This window comes from Arachis hypogaea, chromosome 3, assembly GCF_003086295.3.
Source record: "Arachis hypogaea cultivar Tifrunner chromosome 3, arahy.Tifrunner.gnm2.J5K5, whole genome shotgun sequence".
Lineage (NCBI taxonomy): Eukaryota > Viridiplantae > Streptophyta > Magnoliopsida > Fabales > Fabaceae > Arachis > Arachis hypogaea.
Window position 1 is genome coordinate 24276444 of NC_092038.1, and position 25604 is coordinate 24302047.

At 34.3% G+C, this 25604-nt stretch overlaps 1 protein-coding gene across 4 annotated transcripts; it reads left to right on the forward strand.

Annotated features, from left to right (window-relative positions):
• Window positions 1-5117: 5117 nt before the first annotated feature.
• On the forward strand, window positions 5118-14349 carry LOC112789908 (membrane-bound O-acyltransferase gup1). Of its 4 annotated transcripts, none has more exons than XM_029296635.2 (22): window positions 5118-5402; window positions 5505-5771; window positions 5895-7073; window positions 8861-9072; window positions 9185-9243; window positions 9408-9589; window positions 9693-9741; window positions 10307-10410; window positions 10494-10558; window positions 10931-11001; window positions 11506-11565; window positions 11701-11814; window positions 12177-12301; window positions 12393-12444; window positions 12644-12706; window positions 12789-12898; window positions 12979-13071; window positions 13171-13252; window positions 13346-13423; window positions 13584-13659; window positions 13740-13789; window positions 13891-14349. In XM_029296635.2, the coding sequence occupies exons 4-22, from the start codon at window positions 8931-8933 to the stop codon at window positions 13930-13932; spliced, it is 1617 nt and encodes a 538-aa protein (XP_029152468.1). In that variant the 5' UTR covers window positions 5118-5402; window positions 5505-5771; window positions 5895-7073; window positions 8861-8930; the 3' UTR covers window positions 13933-14349. The 4 variants fall into 4 exon arrangements, with proteins under 4 accessions (XP_029152468.1, XP_025687855.1, XP_029152469.1 ...); XM_029296636.2 differs by having other exon boundaries at window positions 5124-5402; window positions 6508-7073; XM_025832070.3 differs by lacking the exon at window positions 5895-7073 and having other exon boundaries at window positions 5123-5402.
• Window positions 14350-25604: the final 11255 nt, after the last annotated feature.

Here is a 25604-nt window from a genome sequence, read left to right on the forward strand (position 1 = left end):
TGAAGAGCCTGATTCAATATATTCTGTCATCATGTGGATTGATTGATCATAAGATAGCTCCAACTGTCTTGTTTGAATATAATACAGCATGCATTGCTTAACTTAAAGGCGGATACATCAAAGGTGATAAAACAAAGCATATTTCTCCCAAATTCTTCTTCACTCATGATCTTCAAAATCAAGGGACAATTGATGTCCAACAGATCTGCTCAAGTGACAATCTGACAGATTTATTCACAAAGTCACTCCCAAAATCCTCCTTTGAAAAATTGGTACATGAAATTTGGATGTGCCGATTTCGAGACATTAAATGATGTCAACAAGAGGGGGAGACTGTACTCTTTTTTCCTTGATCAGGTTTTTGTCCCATTGGGTTTTTCTTGACAATGTTTTTAATGAGGCAGTCCCCATCACAAAAGATTTTTGTACTCTTTTTTCTTCACTAAAGTTTTTCCCATTGGATTTTCTTTTGTAAGGTTTTAACGAGGCATAATCCTAAATGGTCATTCAAGGAGGAGTGTTACGATAAGAATGAAATGAATGACCATGGGTGGCTCATATTTTCCATGCTGAAATGCTATGTTACCAAAATTCTTGCATTTAATGATAAGTGGAAAAGGAAGCTTCATTGCATGTATAAATAGAGGTTAAACCTCAGTGAATAATACACAGTTACAACAATAACAAAAAGCAATTCTCTTTCTCTCTCTTTATATTAATCTTTCCTCTCATACATTACTATAGTAAATATATAAATTTCTTCTATTATTGTAGTGAGATAATTATATTGCTGAATATCAAAATTAGAGTTTTCTATTTATATTTATTTACTTTATATTTATTAGATCTTTGTTAGTTATTTTACAACAATAGTAATAATAGTCTTGATTATTTTAATTTGTTTATTGATGTATGTATTAAAAGACAATTTATTTGAATGACAGAATTTTATTTATACCTTAATTTTTACTGTGTGAATATAATATTTATTTTCTTGCGATATATTATATCAATTGAAGTTCATAATAAAGTCATGATTATGATGAAATGTGATCAAGCCATAACACAGATTTACTTTAAGGTAAGGAAGCACTCAACCAAATGTTTTTTTCCATATTTGTTTTTTCAATTTATATCTTATCATTTTTTTTTGATATTGGGATCATTGTGGTGTATGACATCATTATAGGAGTGCAGGGCATATCACACGAATGTGACGGTATTGAGAAATAAATCGGACAATCCGATTTGAAGAAGGGAAATCAAACACTCCGATCTGTACACTGCATGTCACACGTCACACATGCAAAGCTCCTCAACCCCAGTTTGTATCTGTGCAAACAAATCGGACCATCCCCTATTCACTTTCCCTTTTATGTATCTCCCTCATTCTCGGCCTCACTTTCTTTCTTCTTCTTCTATTGTTGAAGCAGCAACGGTCCACGAAGCAAAAAATTGGATCACCACCATCATCAATCTTTCTTCAACAATGTCTAGAAAACGAAGAATAAAAGATATCTATCGTCCGGGGTTTTACATTGCTAATTATTTTGACCATTTTAATTATGTAAGGTTTTATTTTTAAATATTTTGATTTAATAAAAATAATAATGATAATGCTATAGTAAACAAATACTATAATAATAATAATTACTAAGATTAAATCTGATATGATAAAATGATTAGGTTGTTATTAATCGGTAGAAATAATTAATAAAATAAAAAAATTTTAAAAATATTTAAAAAATTAGTGAATTAATGATTATTATGAGTATGTGATTTAAGTATTTAATTAAAGACTAATGATTTGTGTTGTGTGTTAGATTAGAATAGAATAAAATGGTATAGTTACTTGAAATGTTTATGTTAGAACTTAGAAATAAAAAGGAAAAAAAATTTTAAAATTGTTTAAATATAATATTTGTTAGAAGTGAATTAATTAAGGACTAATGACGTGTTGTTGTGTGTTGTTAGATTAGATTAGAATAGTTAATTAAGAATGTTTGTTTGTTTATTATGTTGGGAGTGGATATGTTAAAATTGGTTAGATAGAATAATTATTAAAACTGATAATTAAGGTATGTTATTATTATTATTATTATTATTATTATTATTATTATTATTATTATAACACGAAAAATGAAAACCGAATAAATTTAGTGTAATTATGGTAATGAATTATGTTAGTAATATTAAATTTTAATTATGAATTTAATAAATGATTTATGACTATTGATAAATTTGGTGGTATAAAATTTATATTAATAATAATAATTTAATTGAAGTGTTTAAAACTTTTTAAAATTATTCTGGTTATATAAATAGAAAAAAATGAATAAAAAAATTATTATAAAATAAATAGATTTTAGACATTAGAAAATATAGTTTTAATGTATAGTAATAATTAGTTTTATATATTTAAGATTCGATTAAGGTTTATTGATAATTATAAGTATCTAATAAACATGAATGTGAACTTATTTGTAAAATAGATTTAGTATATTTTCAGCAGTATTTTTTGGACATTTTCTTAATCTTGATAAGCCAATCACAACCTGTACCGTACTGAGTATATTTAATATAGAATATCGTCAGTTCTAACTCATGTACTTGATAATTTACACCTCTACGAATAGTATAATCTTTTATCGCCTTAATTACTGTCTCCCTATAACTGAATTCCATTCCTACAATGAATTCACCATCCATCATAATAGGAAACTCTGCTGCATTCACGCCACAAAATTTACATTTTAATAAATAATTCTTAAATACGTGTCTCATTAATAAAATTTATCTATGATCTGTAAATCAACAATAAATCATTCAAAAGTTAATAAATTAATCAACTAGGTCATCAAATACTATTAAATAAATTAATAATCACACAAGAATACGAAATACTAAATTCCTCAACATACATGCTTACTTGATAATGAAAAATTAAATAATTATTAATTATATGCTATATTTTACCTATTTACCGTTGCCTTAAATATTTGTCTCAAACTCAAAACCTATGTATAAATCATAATTTAAAATTATCACATACCTACATTTATATATTGAGAAAACTCCGGTGCATGCATGGCCTCCAAATCCAACAACTGCATGAAAGTCGGCTTCTCAAATGGCTGCTAACGCTAGTGCATTTGCCACATTCGCCACATCTTCTGCCATAGCATCGTCAACTTGATCTTCGTCTACACCTGGATCAACGACCTGATAGTTGCTTTCAAACTCTTCCTAGCTATCATTGTTGTAATATTCCAATTCAATCTCTCGGTCCGCTGCAGATTGTTCAAACTCAATATACAGTTCGATGAATGATATTCGGGACCGACTTTCAAGATACATTAAAAACATTTCTTACATGCTCGCTTCATCGGTCACGTATTTTATTTGAAATTGAACGAACTCACCAAATACAGATATAGGATATCTGCACAGAATACACGATACTCTCCTAGATATTTGAGAATCCATCTTTTCACAAATCACACCTTTTAATTCTTCAAATGCAATGTGAATGGAATTATAATATCTAATGGATTTTCACACATAAACTTTACTCCTTCAGATGTTTGTAATAAAATTTGACCATGATAATACACTTTTAACATAACTCTATCATCCACGATAACATACACATATTGCATACTCTCAACTTTGGTATTAATCTTTTTCAAGCAATAGAGAAGAAGAGAAACAGTAGAGAGGAGCTTCGGAGATTTGAAGATGGTGAGAAGAAGAAGATGAAGTGGAGAGCTTGGTGATGGAATTGGTATATATAAAATTGAAATCGGATCGTTCGATTAGAGGCACGGCCTGCCAAAAAAAGTTGTTTGCATTTAATCGGTGGATTCGATTTTATTGTCCAAAAAAATTTTGATCTCCAGCCTAAAAATCGGTGGGTCCGATTTCTTTGAACACAAAAAAAATTCGTTCTACCTGCATGAAATCGGTGGGTTCGATTTCTTTGCAAAAAAACATATGCCCAGCACAAATCAGACGGTCTGATTTGTGTCCCTTCTCACCTCTAAGAAATCAGACTGTCTGATTTCTTTCTGTCAATTAACCGCCGTCACAACAATGTAAAAGACCTCTAACTTCCATAACACAGTGTTACACCAACCTATGTGTCATATCGAAAAAAATTAGCCATATCTTGCATATGTTAACGAGACGTTAGATAAAATAAAAATTACATATAGTTATTTTCATGTAAAATTATTAATTAAAAATTATTAAATCATTTAACATATCTAATTAAATTATTATTAACTATCAATTTTAAAAATATTAGTACTTGAGTTTTTTTTTTTAAGTTAGAAGTGAGTTTCGAATTTGAGACCTTTAGATAAAGATGGAGACACTATATTATTTAAGTTATAACTCTTTACTTGAATCTTTGTTGCTAGGAAAATTTTAGGAAAAAATTTTTGAAAAGAAAATAAAATTACAGAGACAATACTACAATAGAGAGAGTGTGTAAAGGGATATTCAATATTGAAAAAAAAAAGAAAGGAAAAATGGAGCGGAGAGACCGTAAAATTTTTTTTACAGTAATTTTAATATGACATGACTTATCTGAACCCAAAATCAGAAAAAAATCTTCGTCATCCGTACAACCTACATCGTCGGCGGTATTCCCACCAGCCTCAATCGTCCCTCCAGCACGCTACTCTTATCCGGCGATTTTTCTGCACAGTTGAAAAAATAGGACCGACCTAAACAGACATATTGCAAAGTGGACCCGGCCTCTTGGCCGGTCCGAGCAAAGTATTGGACTGTACAAGGAATAAAACTGGTGTGAAACCGGTTTGAGTCGGCCGGGTTTGCAAAAGGTGGATCGGAGGGTTTGAAAAACCTGGACCGGTTCGGTATTTACCCTTTTTTTCATGGTTCTGAAAATCGGACCGGATCGACCGATCGAACCGGTCTGACCGTGAATCGACAGCTTTAACGGTTTGGTTTATTGTCCAAAACCAGTCAACTAAAAACCGGATGTGAGTCATTGAACCGGCTGAGAACCGGCCGGTCGAACCGGAACCGGAACCGTCCGGTTTCAGTAACACGACGCCGTTTCGTTAAAAAACAGAGAGATGCCAACCCCCAGCCTTGTGCCCCCCAACCCCAAGCCCCTTCCTTCAGAAATCAGATTTCAGAGAGCAAACAACAATGAACTGCTGCCCGCAACCCTAGCCTCCACCACCGCCTTGTGCCTCTATTGCCGCCACGACGTCCGTCGCACCGACCCCTGTTCGCTCTCACACTCACCAGTCGCAGGCACGCTGTTTCTTCCTCGAGGGTCCGACGTCTTCGTCTTCTCACCGTCATGCTAGCCGTCATCTTCGTCTGCTGACTCTGCTCGCCATCGTGCTCGCCGTCTCAGACCGAAGGTCAGTGCTCACTGTCACCTGATCTTCATTCTTTTTAATGCTCTGTTCGGAAATCAAATCACAGGATGATTGATTATTGAATGTTTTGTGATTTTATTGAAGAAAAACCCTTCCCCATTCCAATCTACTTCCTTCGAGTTCAGAGAGCAGAAGCTCAACCAAGAAAAAAACCCTTCTCCATTCCAATCTTGTCGCCGTCTGTCGGAGTGAGAGACTGCTGTTGCCGCCTCCGTTGCACGCAAGAACTTCCGTCTTCGTGCTATCGGCGTTCGCTACTTCGCTCCATTCCAATCTAGTGCTTGCTTGTTCTTCGTGTTTCTTTTATTGTCTGTTCAGAAATCAAACCCTCTTCGTGCTTGCTCTTCGATGGTCAGTGATAGTCGTTTTTTAATGCTCACTGCTAGTGTTCTCACTGCTGGTGTTTTGTGCTTTCATTGATTGATGATTATTGATTAAGTAATGTGTTGCTATTTTTTTTACTCTGTGCTTCAGTTAATTGGATGCTCTGTCTGTGCTTAGTGCTTGTTCTTGGTTGATTGGCTTTGCTCACTACTCTAGCTTGTTCTGGCCTGTTCTTGACTGATTAATCCTATTACGGGCTTATTGATTGATGATAAATTGATACTAATAAATTGATTACTGGCTTGTTCTTGCTGGTTCTTACTTTTTTCTCTGTTGTTAAATTTTGTTAAAGTTTCTTGATTTTGTTGTTAATGATTGTGCTGAGCTTGTTAAAATTTGGTTGAAAATTTTGTTAATTTTTGTTAAAGCATGTTAATTTTTGTGTTAACATTGTGAAAACTATGTTAAAAATTTGATGGTGCATCTTTTAGGTATCTTTTATCATTATCTGAAAACACATTTGATTGGATGCTTGGAAAACATTTAATACTATCAATGTATTAAGTATTAACTATTAAACAAACATGTTTTATAATTCTATAATATAGCAATAAACATGTTCTATAATTTTTATTGTGTTGATAATTTATTGATTGTTTTTTATTGTGTTGATGAGAGTTGTTCTATAATTTATTTATTATTTTATTCTAAAACGGTTTTCTTCGGTTGGATTACGGTTGGACCGGTTGAACCAATAAACCAGTAAATCAGTGATTAGAGCGGTTTGATGACGTTCGGTTTTCAGAACCTTAATTTTTTTAAAATCCTCCACCCCAAACAACGTCGTTTGATGTTTTAATTTAAAATAAAAAAATACCCAGCTGAACTAAGCCCCACGCCCCCAGCCAACCCCCAGTTCTCTCACTCACACACTCTAGTCTCTACGGCACCCCATAGACACAGAGGCAGAGCTGGAAGCTCATCTCGGTTCACCGCCACCACATGCTCGCCGCCTTCGCCGCACCTCTTTCCGGATCCTCCTCGTCGTGTGCTCGCGTCTGGCCTCTCTCGCCTCCGCGTCTGCTCGAGCGGTGCTTCCTGCTCGTGTCGTCACCGCGCCTCCCTCGCCTCTCCCTCTCCTCACGTCTGCTCGATCTTTGTCGTCCCTCGCGTGCTCGTCGCCGGCGGTCTTGCGCCCCATCCCTCATATGCTGCTGGTTCTCCGCGTTGTAAACATAAGGAGAAGGACTGCCGCAGTGCCGCCAGCTTATCCGCGTCACATTTTCGCTCATTCTCCTTCATACTCTGCTCGTTGGAAGATCACCGAAGGTTACTTAATTTTTCTTGCTTACTTTTTTCGTTTTTAATCTGTTCATAAAAAAATGTGATTTGGTTAATTTAGTTTTTAATGTGTTCAAGATGATTTAGTTAAAAACAATTAGTTAATTTTGTGTGTGTTTGTGAGCTCTGATCTCTTATGATGCTATGTATGAAATGTAACTGACTAATTGCTTGGTTTTGAATTTGTGATGAGACTTGAATTTGTTAATTTGTTGAATGGGAGACTTGAATTTGTTGAATGAAAAGCTTTCTAATTACTAATTTAGTTATCGATTGCTGATTTTGTGTTGGTTTGCTAATTTCGAATTTGGAAAGAAAATCTTGTGGAGAATGGTATTTAATTATTTAGTTTTACTTTGTGGTTATGATATTATGACTCTCTAATAAAAATAATAGGAATGCACCTTATTTTCAATTTTAATTTTGAGGGCCCTGAAATTACTATTGTTAGAATTGATTGTTAATTGCCTAATTGATTGTTAATTGTTAATAGGCTCTGTTGCTACAATGTGAATGTTAATTGTCTAATTTCAATTGATTGCTAATTGCATAATTGATTGTCATTGTAATAGTGTGATTATAATTAGATAATAGTCTCTGTTAGAATTGATTGTTAATTGCCTAATTATTAATAGGCTCCGTTGCTGCAGTGTGATTATTAATTGCTTAATTGGAATTGATTGCTAATTGCCTAACTGATTGTCACTATTATTGTGTCAAATTAAGATATTATTGTAATATTGAGTAATAATCTGTCTATTTTCGTATTAGTGATTTTAGAAATTGAGACTTGATTGTTGTTAAAGTGATGGTGAAGATATATATTTCAAAATTTAATTTTAAGATTTTGACTATTTTATACTTTTATTTAAGTAGGACCGGGTTAGTCAGTTCAACCCGTAACTCACCGGTTAAACCAGTGACTTAGTAGTCTGACTGGTTCGGTTTTGACAACTATGCTTTTTTGTTTTCCATCTCCAGGTACCTCGTCCCTTCCCTGCATCCTACTTTTGGATCATATTTGTTTGTGTATTGTTATACCCCTATTGTTTCTGCCCTGATAATGGTGAACAAAATTGCTTGTTGAAATTGATTCGAAATTGGTATCACAAACTTAATCTGAGGTGCTTCTGTTTTATTATCAAATGTGCTATGCAGAGCATGAGGTAGTAGCTCCTGGATTGCTGAAACATTGTGATTTGATCTTCGAATTCAGTTTCCTTTTAGTACCATGTAGAAAATTGGTTAATTTGTTGCATGGTTTTGATTATTTGTTTACTTTTGTTATTCCTGGTTAGTGCAAAAGTACACTGATGGTGGTTTTCTTTTAGATTTTATTGAGAAATTATTGCTGGGATATTAAATAACGTGACTTACTAAAACGGACATTGCAGTGTCAAAATCTTATTAACATGCTTTTGAAATGAGATTTCCTTTGAAAAAACATGGCTATATTATCGAAACTCAAAATTACTAAAAACTTGTTATAGTTGACTGATGTGGAAGGAGAAGGAGCAATTGGGTTGCAATGGTCCAGGAAACTTTTTGTAGGGTCTGCACTCTCCATAGAAACTCAGCTCCTCCTTTTATGTACCCATTATGGATCTTCTCTCTTCTTTTTCATCAAATCTTGTCTCCTCTTTTTCTTCAATTTTTCACTTTAGTTGTTTGTCATAGAGTTTGCAGAGTTGTCTAAAATTGTGATTATTTTATTAGATTTTTTGGCCAAAAAATAATCTGATGTAATTTGAAAATTTTCCTCTGTGATGAAACAGAGAATCATGAAATTGCCTGTGTCGAGGTGTTAACTAGAGGATCTTGGCTTTCTTAATTTACAAATAGCAAATGGGTACATCTGCTGCGAACAAGGAAAACTTCAAAGGCAGTAGAATTGAGCCCTGGAAGCAGAAAGAACTGTATTTTTTGGTGACTTATGCTTTTGTTTTCTATGTCATCATCATTCGCCGTTCCCTTCAACTCTCTCATGGTGAAACTCTTATTTCACATCCTCCCCCCCACCCACAAAACAATTATTGTTTGTTCAATTGTATTTTCACTTCCTGTACTTAATTGGTGAACATTGGGATTGATTTTCACAGATTATGGCAAGCAATTATTTGGTTTACGCCCAGGATGGCTCATACCTAGGCAACTCAATGTATGTGCTCTTTTCTTATTATTATGAATTTATGATCATCTTCTTTCTAAGAATTTCAGTAGTTGGCTAGGTTGCTCATGGGTTTCTTTTCTGTTGCTGTTATTCTTGGCTTGATCTCTTTCTTCATGCTAATCAAATATATGCCTGTTCTGTTATGTATAAAGGATGTCACAGATGCTCAATGGAGGAATTTGAGAGGAAATATACCTGTTCTTACTGTTGTCTTTGGCATTTTTACTCTGCTTGCCAACTTGATGAGGGCTTTTTTCAATTTAAAAGTGGGGGGAATGTCCATTATCTGGCTTTTATTTTCTTTGACCTATCTATCATATCTACATGGAGCTTGGTACAGTTTTTCTTTATGTTCTACATTTAATGCTCTTTCTTTCTTTCACTATTGGCACTCTTTACCTTGTTCACTCTAACTCCGTGTCTGTTTCACTTTGCAGCATCATATTTGTCCTATCAATAGCAACTGTTAATTTTCTTCTCGTGAAGGTGCGTGTAGTGAAACAATAAATAATATTTCAATATTTCATCCGTGGAATGAGTAACATTGACTTCCATTGTTAATTTATCATGTCATAACAGCTCTAGTTTTCATTAAAGGTTATTTCCCTCGGACTGCTTAATATTGATGTCTATATTAAATTTATTAAGGCTCCTTGTATTTCATTTTTCCCATTTCAAATATTGTGATGACTGAAGGTAGCTTCAAAGAACAGTCTTAAGAGTTTTGTGGTTAAATGTTGGAGTAATGTGTATCCCAATGACGAGCATAGAAGGGTCTCCTTTTGTAGGTTGGTTTTGGGCTTACAATTTAAACAGATTTTAGTCTGAAAGAATAAGAATGATCAAAATATAAAATGGCTTTTAAACTTCTGGACACCACTATAAATATACTTAGGAGTTATGTTGCTTTTGCTTCTTTTTTTTCTTTACCTTTTTCTTTTGTTTTCCTTTTTTTTATTTTAAATAGATCTGTAATGTTCTTATGTGCAGTTCCACATTTATCATGTTATCGTTATTTCCACAGTTGTCATGTAAAATTCTGTTTCTGCAGATATTTGCACAGAAGAAGTACTTTCCACTTGTAATTTGGAGTTACAACTCTTTTTTTCTTGTCTGTAATCGCATTTATGAAGGATATTCATTCTCAATTTTTGGGTAAGATGAGTCATATTGGTTACATCGATATTATATGGTAGGAGTAATTCTATTCTCGCTTAAGGTTATGTATTATATTTTAGGCAACAGTGGGCATTTTTGGACAATTTCCGAGGGACTTTTAGGTGGCACATATGCTTCAACTTTGGTATCTATTTTTATTATTTGTTTTTGTTCCCATAATACCTATAATAGACTATGTGTTGCTAACCATATATCTCTGGCCGCTTTCTTTTACCCATTCTGTTGGTGGAACTATTCTCATGCATATCCAGCTGATGCATAAAATTCGACACAGCTGTTTATTGTCGACTTCAATAGTAGTTTCAGTTTGCAGTGACATATTTAGAATACTTATCGTCAAGAATATTGAAGTTCGGTGATATGAACATTTAAATTAAAAGGGACTTATTGTGCTTTTTCTAAGATATATATATGTGCCTGTCTTTATATTTTGGTTTTTGCATAATCAGTGTGTAATGTGATAAGAAACATTACTCAATGTATTTGTTTGTGGCAGTTGTTTTACGCATGATTAGCTTTGGCTTTGATTATCATTGGAGAGATCAAGATTCTCATTTTGATATGGAGGTATTTTTCTTTTAGTGCATCACTTTCCTGTTCTGAATACAAGTTTATACTCTACGGTCTCTCTGAATGGTGATGACAGTTTGAGGATCTGGGAATAAATAATGCAGCTTTATTACCTTGTAACTTTTGACATAACCTTTAGAAGCTTGATTTTTTCAGTATCACGCATAGTGTAGGCTGAATTAAACATTCATATAAATCTTGAATACCTCTTACAAAGGCCGTGTTTTGTAATGTAACCCTTGCTTGATTAGGTTCTAGTTTTCTATTATGGTTTATGAACAACCTGGTTATGTTCATGTTTTTAAGAGAAGACTATTATAAGGTTGTACTCATGTTCCTTAAGCCATCAAATTTATCGTTTGCTATCATGATTTAGTATATCTAGTACACATGACCTCTTCTAGCTCAAGATCTGTTGCCAAATTCTGTGACTTTATGCTTTTGTGTATTTTACATGATTCATAAATACTTGGCAATATTTTAGTCTTTTTATTATTGCAGAAGCATTGCAAACGTTGTCATATTTGTAAATCAGGAAAATCTTGCTATCAAGCTTTACAGGTTAGGATATCTGCCAGTTAATCAAGAATCTTCTGTTATTTTTATGCTTTTTAAATGTTTACTTCTATTGTTCTTCTTTAAGTTCGGCATGTGGATGCACAGTTTTCTGGTTCATAATTTTAATTCCATTATCAGGAGAGCAGACCACAGAATGACAAGTTTGCATATACCACATACCTTTGTTACTTGCTGTATGCTCCTCTTTACATTGCTGGTCCAATATTGAGCTTCAAAGCTTTTGCCTCACAGGTCTGACTGTAACTTATATTTCTCTTATAAGCTCCATGTTTGATTTTCAGTTACATTTGTTATAGTTCTAGGCTTTCTGAAATTTCGATTGATGAAGTGAACCCTGACCTGTCATTTTCCAACATAAAATTATATGTAAGATATGATTTGTTTGAATATTAAGAGAAACCAAATTCGTTATTGTTTGGAGATTCAATTTCTTAATTGGCAATTGTTAAATGTATTACAATAACAACAATGACAACTAGGTAGACGTTATACTTTCTCTTCCTCAACATTTCTTGTGTCAGTAATTGCTGGCAAATGTTTTTAAATGGCAAAGTTTCTGGTTCGTTGATGGTCTTTTTCTATTGTTTCTGCAGCTAGAAGTTACTCAAAATACTCATTCAGTTAAGAATGTGGCACTCTATGGTTTCCGTTGGCTATTTAGTCTTCTCCTCATGGAATTGATGACACATTTGTTCTATTATAATTCATTTGCTAATAGGTTAGAGTACTATCAAGAAAGTCCATGTGTTATAATTAATATTTTATCCAATTTTTATTCTGTTAACTGAAATAGTTTCTTCATTACTTAGTGGTTTGTGGAAGCACATGTCTCCCATGGATATCTTCATCATTGGATATGGGGTAAGAGGATACATGTTCATCATCTTTAAATGGTATTATTGAGACTAATGGCAACTCCTGATTCACTCAACAACCTAACCCAGTGGGATAAAGTTTAGTATAGGTGGTTGCTGTTGCTGTATCAAAAATATTGAAAAAATATAATTTCCAAATTCACTCACCATAGTGTTTCTCATTCTTTGTTACATATTTGTTTCAGGTCTTAAACTTCATGTGGCTAAAATTTTTATTGATCTGGCGCTTTTTCCGTTTCTGGTCATTGGTATGCTACTTGCTCTTTAACCCTCTAGAATAAATGTTAAAAGTTTGAATTTAGGTCATTAATTTGGAATGATAAGTTGTAGATAAATGGAATTGAGGCTCCAGAGAATATGCCAAAATGTATTAATAATTGCCACAGCTTGGAAGACTTCTGGAAAAATTGGCATGCTTCCTTTAACAAGTGGCTTGTGAGGTGGAACTGATTCTTTTGGGCTGATTTTGCATTTTATTTTTCTTGGATGATAGCAAATTATTGATCGAGTAGAAATTCAGGTATATATACATTCCTCTTGGGGGATCTCAGAAAAAGCTACTGAATGTATGGGTTGTGTTCACATTTGTTGCCATCTGGCATGATTTAGAGTGGTATGCACCCTTCATTGGTAACTTAAATCGATTCTACTTGTAATATTGGCATATTCTTTGACCTGATATCTTATTCTTGATTATCCTCTTGGACCTTAGGAAGCTTCTTTCATGGGCATGGTTAACATGTTTATTCTTTATCCCTGAGTTGGCTTTAAAATCAGCAGCAAATGCATTTCAGGTAAACCGTATCCTTGCATTTCTTCTTCACTCATCCATTGTTCCAAAGTCATTAATCTTTTTGTTTGACATCAAGTTAAATGTGGTTCATCAGGCTGAGAGTTCTTTTGGGGAATTCATATTTCGTGAAATCAATGCTGTTGCTGGTGCAATCACAATTACTTCCCTCATGGTTTGTCCTTGGATGTACTTTGGAAAGCTATAGCACATATGAATGTTTTAATTCTTAGTTATTCTACATCTCTACTTGCGGCTTACTTGATCACAATTTAATTATGTGGAAATCAACGATAGTCAATTTCTAATTTTAGTGCAATGACTTTTCTTGACAGGTGGCAAATCTGGTTGGTTTTGTTATTGGACCCAAAGGCATTAATTGGCTTCTTGATTCTTTCCTTAGCAAGGAAGGTTTGTCAATATTTTTAGTCTTCTAAACTTTGTTGCAGTTAAATACAGTTTAAAATTAATCTGGTAATTCCATCACTCAGGGCTGCCTGTTCTCGGTGCAATGTTTATCACATTTTACGTGGGAACAAAGGTGTGACATTTTCGTCATTTGCATTGTGAAACATTCCAAATAGTTTTTATTCTCTTTGCTTCCTTTTTTAGTTTAGTAATCTTATGTCTAAGTTCTTGCAGCTTATGTTCCACATAGAGGAGGCCAAAAAAAGGTCATGTTGAAATGAGACAATTTACCTGATCATAATACTTGATGCCAATGACCAAATTCATGTTTATTGCCACAAGTTTCATTCCTGAAACCAGACAGCATGGTGAGTGGTGGTTCTTGACCAAACAAATTCTCCAATGCATTGTGCATCGAATTCGGATCCAGTGCCTTCGAATTTTGTACACTAAATGGAAAAATCACAGTTGACTCGGGACACGGGAATTAGAACTTGATCACATCTCACTTCTGCTTTGATCCTTTGTTTGGTTTGTTTTAGCTCCTTGGACTATGTTTTTCGCAAGTTGTCATTAGTAATTACCGTGAGCATTGTTCGAAACATTTCGAACCCCATTTTTTAGCTTTTATTTGTCCATAGTCCATACGCAGTTATGACTTATGATAGATGCGCATCACGGTTTACAACTTTACATACACGTTTATTTACATTATTAAGCTTCGAATGAAACATATCATAACAAAATAACATAAGAAAAATTCCAAGTGTACCAGAAACACTGATGTTTTAGTTGTTTTAACCGTTGATCTGAATTATAAAAAATATATATAATATATATTAATTAAAATCAACGGTTAAAATAATTGGAAGACTGGTGTTTTCAATACACTTGAAATTCTTCCACTAGCATAAATATCTGGAAATGTATTACATTGGCCGATTCAAATAATAAATACTCGTAATAACAACAAACGAAAGACTTGTGAGGCTGAACATATGAGCAAGCCCATTACCTTATATCAATACATTATAATTGAGAATTTTGTTATCTAGGTACGAACCAATGATGTGCGGATACAGGACACGATGCGATTTGGGATATATGTACATGTAAATTTAAAATTCTTGGGATATATGTACATGTAAATTTAAAATTCTTATAAAATACAGGACGATTTGGGATATATGTACATGTAAATTTAAAATTCTTGGGATATATGTACATGTAAATTTAAAATTCTTATAAAATACAGGAACACGATATATATATATATATATATATATATATATATATATATATATATATATATATATATATTTTAGATAAATTGTAATAATATTTTGGTATTTTATTAATATTAAAATATAAATTAATTTTTTAATTATTTTTAATATTTTTTTAATTATATAAAATATTTTTTATTTTAATAGTTAAGAAGATATATTGTTTTTAAATTCATTTTAATAATTCATGTTAAGAATAAGGTTGGACAGACTGATACATGATGATATTTAAGTGTGTTCAAGCGTGTTTTGGAAAGAATTTTTTATTTTTTTATTGAGACACGGTTGGACATAGATGACACGCGTGTCGGGCGAGTGTCGATGTGTGTCGTGTCCGATATGCGAACACGAAAAATTAGATAAGTGTTCGTGCTTCATAAAATATTCATGTCTCAAGCTTTTTCAAGTTATGAAGTGATAAGGTGAAACGAAAACCACAACGATGTGGTATTTGTTGCATGGAAGGGCACGATAAAATATCTTGTCCATTAACAAAGGACATTAAGCAAATCAATGCCAATTGTGCAACTTCTCATGGTATTATGAGAACCTTTTTGAGGAAGACTTGTGTAGTATCATGATTTTTTCGTAACTAAACGACGTTTTGGTTTTCACTAATTAATTTTATTTTGTCGTTTATGAGCCTTGTAAATAAAATAAATAATAATATAATTTTATTATTATGTTATTTATTTATTTTATATGCCATAGTTATAATAAGGTTTACATAATAATTTTTTTTTATTATCCTTATCGAGTTCGATATCTGTCGATATAAGTAAATGGTATTCTTTGATGGATTTAGAGTTACTAATGCTCTATCATATACCTTTTATCATTAAGTTACTAATGTCATTTATATTAGTAACTCATATATATTTAACCCTATATATATTATTACTTGTGTTTTGATATACCCAGTTTTCATAATTATCCATTTAAGACATTTATAACTTAAATCGCTGACTCAGCAGTTTAAGGAAGTGACATCCAACCCCGAAGCGATGGCAACGAAAGACAACGTTCGTACGGATGTAATCGGATGCGGCTCGAAAACCGACGGATGAGCTCATTACCTGCACTAGGGTTAGACATGCATTATAGTTGTTTGCGCATATCTCTTGTGTGTTTTGAATTCGTTCTTGTATTGTATGTTATGTTGCTATTTGTTTTTGTTTGTTGTTTGCTCTATGCTCTTTTGTTGGGGTCTGATTGATCTGGGACACGTGGCCGTTATATAAAAAGCAAATTAACTTATTTCACCCCGACCCTACTAAGAACTCCTCAGTTCTTACCCCTTATCTTCCTGCCCCCGTCAGATGGAGACGGGTGATATCTTTTATGAGCTCGATCAGCCTTGTGTGTACGAGGATTCTGTCCTTCACAGCTTCTACGTGGTGGCCGTGGAGCTTTGAGTCCGTACATACGAAGTTAGAGATCATTCTTTTCAGCACCCGCTAGCTTCACCTCTCTTTGATCCTAATGCACTGTATGCTTTTCCACTATCTTGGTTACATCCCGATTCTGTCCATCATCATTTTGATCACATGCATGAAGGTCCTGTTCTAGCACAGCAAGATGGTCAGGCGGTGTCTGAGCCTAGCCCTGTCGTCGATGACTACATCCCTGAGTATCCTCTAGTAGCTTTGGATATGTCGATAGAGTCTCTTTCTACTTGTTCCTCTGACCCTTTCAGCATAGAGCCTATCAAGACTTCCGCCACAGCTTCTAGTCAGCCCTCAGCAGTTGAGCAGATTTCTCTTAGTGGTACGCTTTTCACAGGCGATAGTAGTGATGGTAGTCTCCAGAATACATCTGACGATGAGGACATCGAGAAGATAGAGATTGTGGATCTGACTTCTGAGGACGATGAGGATCCTGAGAGAGATATAGAGATCATGGATTTGACTTCTGACAGCGATTAGGTAGCGACATTAGCATCTTCTTTTGGCAGCTCTCTAGTTTAGTGTTTCTTTTGTCTTAAACTCTCACTTTTATTTTTCGAGAGATCAAGTTAGAAGACTAAGCAAGTCTGAGCGTCAAATTAGGGGATTCCTATATGGGCAGACCTCGGAGATATTTTGAGTTGTATATATGTACATAACTATGGGGTAGTAACTAACTTTTCATCTTTTGGGTGCTATGTAATATATATATATATATATATATATATATATATATATATATATATATATATATATATAGTTTATTATCCTGTTTGTGTATGAATCTGTTTATCGTTTTGGTTGCGATTTTATTTTCTTTAAGAAAGGTTTTTCATAAAAATCAAGTTCCGTTAACCCCGATTACAGGCTTGATATTATTAAAAACAGTGTCGGTGTTGTTTCAAGTTGGTAACACTCGATGTTTTGGTATGAGCATGCCATATTGGAAATTAAATCGTTACAACCCGAACTAACCTAGCAAAGCTATATAACTCTTAATCTCTCGGTGGATCTATCTAAAAGTGAGAGACTACAACAAAATCTATGCTAAGTTGAGACGCTCCCAAAACCTGCTAGCTTGAGCCATCAGTCGGCACTATCTGAAAATGAAATCTCTATGACATCAGGGTACTCCTCAGGATCTGCCTCATCATCAGAAATCTCTATAACCTCTGGAACTTCTCTGATGTTGCTATCATTGCCAAGATCCATATGCAAAGGCTCATAAGGAACATAGGTCTGTCCACAGATGTTGTATCCAAAGTCGCCACAGAAAGTCTAGATTGCTCTCTAGTTAGTGCGCCAGACAAGGGTGGTGAAATCGGTTCTAGAGGAATATCCCAATTAGGTACAAGCTACTCAACTAGGTCCGACGGAAGAACAACCTGATCCTCGGACTGTACAGGATGAGGGTGTCCAGGTTCATCAGGGAACGGATGATGTAGAGCGTCCAGATGAAACCAAGATAACGGAAACTCATAAGGGGCGTCAGGATCAAAGAGAGTGTCGATCGGATGCTGGAAGGGATGGTCTCGTAACACATATAGTCGTATTCGAGGCTCGGCAGCTACAATGTTGAAACTATGATGTACCGGGTCCTCGTAGATATAGAGGTGGTCTAACTCATATGCTTCTAAGCAACCCTCTTGGCAACAACCTCCTCCATATTCTTATAGCTACTATCCACCCCTTGATGCACATCAATACAAATCAAACTCTCAACATTTTGATCAACCTCACTCACAAGCCACATCACACTACCACCAAACACTCCCATGTAATCCAATTCCATATCCACTGTATCCCCAACCATGCACACCTCAAGAACCACTATATGAGCCATGCCACCTATACTTAGAACCACTACCTCAATACACCCACCAACATGACCTACCTTCCGACTATGAAACCTTTCTTCCAACCAACGCATCTTCTTCTTCATTGCAATGTGAAACTCTCCAATCCTTACCCCAAGAACAAAAAGAGCTTAAAGCTTTTTTTCAAGAGCAAGAAGAATTCCGGAATAGGCAAGGGCGATCTATGGCTATCATAGCCGAAGCAGTGAACCGCTTAGTCCAACTACGCTCAAGCAATCAAAGCGTTTTTCTTGAGGAATGTGGGAGATCAAGTAAGGAGTATAGTGAAGAGGAGAATGTGGAACCTCAAGGAAAAGAAGGAGAGTTAGAGCATGAATCGCAACGAGAGGAGGAAAGTGAAATGCTTGAACCGGAGGAGGTAAAGGGAGAATTGAGGGAAATTGATCAACAAGTGGATTCCATCATTAATATTTTTTGTCCACCTTGGTCAATCCTCCCAATGATCTTGATAAATCCTTCCCCATTGAGTTTGAGAGAGATATGGAGGTAGACTTCACACAACTTCCTTGTTATGACTTGAGTGATAGAGAAGAGGAAGTTGGCGAAGAGGTAATTATTAACCAAGGAGTGGAGGTCCTCATGCAAGATTCTAGGAAAGCAATTCCCTTCCAAGAGTACATTGAGTGGGTACCAATCTCTTCCATAAACTTCATCGGCCCACGCCAATACGCTATTATGAAAACGGATCACCAACTTAAGGCCTTGCTTGGAGTGTTGAATGGTGGCACATTGGATTTTGGTTGGCAAAAGGGTCTAAGACTCATCAAAGAAGCCAAATCAATTCTTGGGAGCTTCATGTGCTTAACTTAGGACCTCGAAGGACAAATGAAGACTAAGCATGGGTGGAGATTCAACGAGGAATGGAAGCACAAACCTCCTTGATGTGAGCTCCTCAAAAAGTCCAACTTAAGAACTTTAAACCAAAGTCTAGGTGGGAGACACCCCACCATGGTAACATCCTTCTAATCCCTCTCTTCTTTTAGTTTTTGCTTATTGAATTTTGTTTCTTTTGGTTAGTTTAATTTAATTTGATTCTAGGCTTATTTTAGTTGCATTTTAGTTTTGCCAATATGTTTTTGAAGAAAAATATGTTTTGGGGTTGAAAATCTTTAGTTGATATCATGTTTGGTGCCTTAGAGGCATTAAAATTTTGCAGAAACAAGACAGTGTGCATACGCACACACTTGTGCGTACGTACAAAAGTCCCATTTCCATTGCCTTGTGCGTACGCACCCCGCTGTGCGTACGTAAACCCATTTACACCCCCTCTGTTGGGAGTGCTCGCACTTGCTTGTGCGTTCACACCCCAGCCTTTTACGCCTTTGTGCGTACGCACGTCTGTGTGCATACGCACACATGATCCTAAAAAAATTGCCCTTTGTGCGTACTCAACCTCCTGTGTGTACTCACACAAACCCCTTCCTTAATAAACTGTGCGTGCGCACCGAGATGTGCGTACGCACACTTCTTAATTGCTCCTCTGCCGGGTGCATTCTCACGTTCGTATGCGTATGCACATCATCCATTTTCCACCTTGTGTGCATACGCACAAGTATTGCTTTGGGCATACTTTAGTTTTTCATTTTGGTTGTTGCTTAAATAAGTTGCAAGTGTTTCTTTGATGATTAATTGGGCTAAATGTTGATTGAAATTATCTTGAAAGTTGATAGATATGTGCACTGTGTGTCAAGTGTTCCATGAAATGCCTGAATGAACTTTTAGTTTAATGCATGTGTTGTAGTTACCATATGTGTTGGACTATATCCTTGTTTGGAATTCGATTCAAGAGTTGTGCACTTTTGAATGATTATGATATTATTTTGGAATGGAATTTCAATAATGTACTTATTGTTGCTTTGATTCGCTAGCACCAAATTAATATGGAAATTGACGTTTGATTTCTTATTTGGTAAATTTTTAACAAGTGCATATTGAATTTAATAAATTGAATTGAATTGCTTGTTCATCATGTTTTTTTAAATCAATATAATCATATAACAAGATCTTTGTTTCTTTTTAATGCTTTGCATTTGTTTGAGTTTACTTGACTTGATTCTTATCAAGCTTGTCAGTTTTTGTAACAAGCACCTTGTCTATGTGATTATTTCATCAATTTTCAATGATGAATAAATATTTTTCTTTTCATCATTGAATTGATTATTGTTTGTTGTGCTAATTTATATTAATCTTGAGCTTTCACTTGCACAATTTCAATATCTAATATTTCCTAAATTCAATTCACTCTTGCTACAATTGCCTAAGCTTGCTTATGTTTGATTAATGCTTATTCATTGCCTGCAACTTAGGCCAATTAATTGAGAAATTCATGCTTACTTCTTTTTGATTGTGTGGTTGTCATTTTAACCGGCCAATGTGTGTCTGCTAACCGTGCGCACATTTAGAATACACACATTGTCTTTTATCATACCACACGCATATGAACTCTTCCTCAAATTCTGTTTAATTGTTTTATACAACAGCCCGAATCCCAATGCCCACCAGCTGAAGGTGGAGTCTCATAATTCTTCACCGCTGGATTGTGTGCATGCACGGAGGACCGTGCAAAGATTAAGTGGGGGGGACTCGCAATTTTGGAGCGTAAAACTCTCTTTACGAACACTTTGCACTATTTCTTGTTTTTAGTTATTATGTTTTTTCTTAATATTTGTTGATAGTTTTTACTTTTGCACCGTACCTTGTTTATTTTGCTTATATATATGTGTGTCCTAGTTTGCTTATAGATTTATTATAGTAAATATTTGCATGTTGCCTAGTATAGGAAATAAGTTAGTAAAAACAACAAAAGAATTTCTAAGAAATCTCTTTTAGGGCGTTCTATTGATTAGATTTGAAAATTTGTTTTTCAACTTGATTGAAGTATTTTGTGGAGCATAGAAAAGAGGAAGAATAAGACACCAAGTAAGATTTGAGCTTTAATTGTGTGGTTGCATATTTTCAACCGTAAATTTTGTTTTTGTGTGCTATACTCCTTTTATGATTGTGATCTTAGATTTGCTTGAGTCTTTATGTCCTATATTTGATATTTTGAATGCATTTAGTATGGTTGTGATCATTTTTTGAAATAAAAACTCATTAACCCATATGATCATACCCTTATATCTACCTTTGTAACCCAATTTTGAGCCTTTTAATCCCCTTTTGTTCTAATTTTAAGCACATCATTCTCCCTAAGCGAAAAATTATTAATGTCCATGAATTGTATCTTTGATTAGTTTGGGTTGAGGAGTGTGTGTTACTCAAGTGTAAGGGGGAAATTTGTGGAGAAACATTGGTAGTAAATTTACTTTGGGTATTCGTTGAAATTTTTTTTGAAAAATAGATAAACACTCATGCATTCATTACTTAAAACATATGCATCTCTTTTTCATGATAAAAGAAAAAAAATTTGGTGTATATACTTTTGCATGATAAAAAAAAATGCATATATGTGGGAATTAGAAAGAAGATGCATGAGTGAGTGTGAAAAAAGAGATGAATGGAAAGTTAGGTTGTTTGAGTAAATAGGGTGATATAGAATTAGGTGGGATACTTGAGCTAATCAAAGATCCAATCTACTAATCCATTTAACCATATTAATCCTACCCTTACCCTAACTCCATTACAACCTTCCAAAGACCTCGTGATATTTGCATTTATGCATCAAATATTTGTTGATTGTTAGATAACTAGCAAATCCTAGAAAACATGACTAAAAGAGAATTGAGTGATTAAGCCCTAAACATTAAGCGATTAGAGCGTATACATATCCGGTGAGGGGTTCGATTGCTCAATTCTATGATTCCTATTCTTATCTTGTGTTTTCTTGCAAGTGCCAAATTAATTTTTGAAAACTTTGAATCAAATCTTTGGATATTGATCATATTGCATTAATTCCTTGCCTTAGCCCTAATGATTTACTTTGGATTGATTGGAATTCTATTGTTTGTTTTTGCCAAATTCAGTAGAAATCTTAGTATAGATATAAGTAGGTAATATTTAGCATAGTTGCATGCATGTAGACAATGCATTAAATAAGTTGCTTGCCCTTTTACCCTCCTCCTTTGATTGTTTTTAGCATGAGGACATGCTATTGTTTAAGTGTGGGAGAATTGATGAGTCCATATTTGATGATAATTTTTTACTTGCATTGGACGGATTTCATTACATAAATTCACACTTATTCATTTAAATAGCATACATTTGTGTTTTCTCTCTAAATTATGTCTAATTGTGAAAACATGCTATTTTGTGCTTAATTTAATCAATTTTATTCCACCTTCATTCCATTCGATGTCTTGATGTTTTTGATGAGTGATTTCAGGTGTAATAGGTAGGAATGACTTAATAAAAATGGAAGAGAAGCATGCAATTGGGAGAAAATATGAAGAAACAAAGGAGAAGAGCTTTCCAGAGTGTGCGTACGCACAACCTCCCGTGCGTACGCACAACCTCCCGTGCGTACGCACGAGATGAAAATCAGCAAGTGTGTGTACGCACACACCTGTGCGTACGCAAAAATCCCAACGCGTGACTTCATTAAAAAGTCACGTGGCTCGCGATTTTGGAGGCTTGGAGTCCCATTTCTGCTTGGTTTGATGCATATATGGAAGCGCTAGCAAGGGGAGAAGGGACACAACACACTTAGGCATTTTTAGATAGTTTTAGGAAGTTTTTAGTTTAGTTTTCTTAGGTTTTATCTCAACTTTCTTAGGGTTTAATTAGGGTTTATACTACAAGTTTATATTTTCTATTTTTTATCTTAGATTCTAGCTTGTTTCCATTGTAAGTATTTCTTAATTTTCTCTTTAATTACACTACTTATTCTAAACTTTCTTATATTTTAATTCACTTTATCAATACATATATACTTTTGCAATTTTGAGCTCTTGTTGATGATTTGATGTTTATTGGTTACTACATATTTGTTTGAGTTGCCATTGTTAACTTTGTTCATTGATGTTCATAGTTTCAAGTATTTTTGCAATATGGCTATATTTTGTGATTATGCTCACCAAGTATTTGTGAAAATGTCAATTTTAAATATGGAGTAGATTACCACTCCTTGTCTTGGGAAAATGAGTATATAAGATACTAGAGTCAGAATGTCCGACATTTATTGATAATTCTTGGATTGTTAGTTGTCCTTGTTTCCACTAACGCTATTTTTTTACTAAGATAATTAGTAAGTTAGCTAGGATTTGTGGATTAAGAACAATTATGCTCACTTGACTTACTCTTCGATGTTAAGAGTTGACTAAGTGAGATTAATTCATTATAATTACCATAGTTGTGATTATGATAAGGAAGGAATTTCCTAACTCAACCCAAGCCAAGGTTCTATTTATGTTTTGAACCACAATCCAATCATTTTGAGCTTTACTTGTTCTTGTTATATTAATAGTTCTTTAATTCATTTATTAGTTCATTAATTGCAATTTTGTTTGTTCTTTAATTCCTTTAATTGTTTGCTTCATTATTGAACCCTCGATTTCACAAGAATCAAACTTGTGTACTTGTGGTCACTAGTTCCTTGGGAAGACGACCCGGGACTTCAAACTTCCGGTTTATATTTGTTTTAGATTGTGACAATCTTTTATTTAAACTTTGATTGAGAGGATCGATTGTCGGTTTGGACTAGGGGTGGCAAACGTGCCTAAACCCGCCGAGCCGGCCCGCGTAACCCGCCAAAAAAGGTGAGCCGGGTTGGAAAATTGGGACCACCAAATAGCAAAAGTTCGCCTAACCCGCACCGCTTAAACCGCGGGCTTTGGCGGAGCGGGGCGGGCTTTTCCGCCAGGCTTAGTATTTTTTTAGTGAGGGTGTATTTTTACAATTTTTTGTCAAAACCTAACTTTCCTCAACCTAACTTACAAGAGTATGAAGATAAAAATTGAGTGGTTTGGATTATGTTTATATTACTTTGAAGACAATATTTATAATTATGTTTTAAATTATGTTTATTTTGCTTTGGAGAGAATATTTATACTTATGTTTTGGATGAAAACTTGGTTTATAATTATGTTTATTAGATATTTATAATTACAAAGATTTTAATGTTTATGAATATAAAAAAAATAATTTTTATGTCTTTAGAAATTATAAATTTATTAATATGATTGTGAAATTAAATATATTATTTAGTAGTTATTAGTAAAAAAAAAAGAGGAGTTTTGGCGGGTTTAGCCCGCCAGCCCGCAGTTAGGCAGGGCAGGGTGGGATTCTAGGACCGCCTCACTAGGCGGGACGGGGCGAGCCAGCCCACCAAAGAGCTTCTGGCAGGGCGGGACAGGCTTCCCCGCTTGCCACCCCTAGTTTGGACTATGCTATCAACGGATTTGTTTTGTCTAAATTTCCGAACCAGCATAATCTTCTTTATCAATGCGCAAATAATTATGATGCATGTTTATTCCTAGTGCAGATAATAAGCTCATTTGTCAGTTACACACTCGCTCCAGACAATATCCGGTAATCATATCCGAATATAACTTTCCAGTTGGCATACCCCTTGTACACACCTCCTGTCAATACATGGTGGCTTTTCCTCGCGGACGTATGGCTGGCATACCTCTGTGAACACCCCCTATCGTCACAGGCTACGGTCCCAAGCTGAAAATATGTATAACAAAATCTCTATGAACATCACTTATCGTCACAGGCTGCGGTCCTAGGCCGAAGGTTTCTGAAAATAAGTCTTAGTGGTCGCACCATCATCAATCTGACTGCGTTTCTGCAGCAGATTCTCACATAATCTTTTTCATTATTCGCCATCAATTACCCTTTTTGGTTACACATCTTTAGTTCACACTTCTATTCAGAATCTTGTCACTTCTTTATTTTCTTTGTTTTCTTTTCTTTCTTTTTCTTTCTTCAATCTTTTACTTTATAAATCTCAAAATATCTAATCATGTTCGCATTATTCTCTCGCTTTTCCCTAAATGTTTTGTGAAAGGAGAATCATAAAACTCTTTAATAATACTCTATATTTTTAATACTTTTAGAAAGTCGTATTACTTTACTTTTCTTTCTTATTAAATAAAAATAAAGTAATAAATTTAACAAAAATATACTAATTAAATATGCATAATTATAATAATAATTAAGAAGTATTAATGTTTAATATTTCTATTTTTGTTATCAAAACTAACTTTATTAAAGCTTTAGTCTTATACTTTTAGAAATTATATTTTAAATTCCAAGCTTGTAAGTATTTATTTTTGTCCCAATATTTTTAGAAAAATATTAATTAAATATCACATATTTTAATATTTATAAAAGTAACCCATAATTTTTATGAAATATCTGTTCATTTCTAAACTCTTATTTTTTACTAAAAATACCCT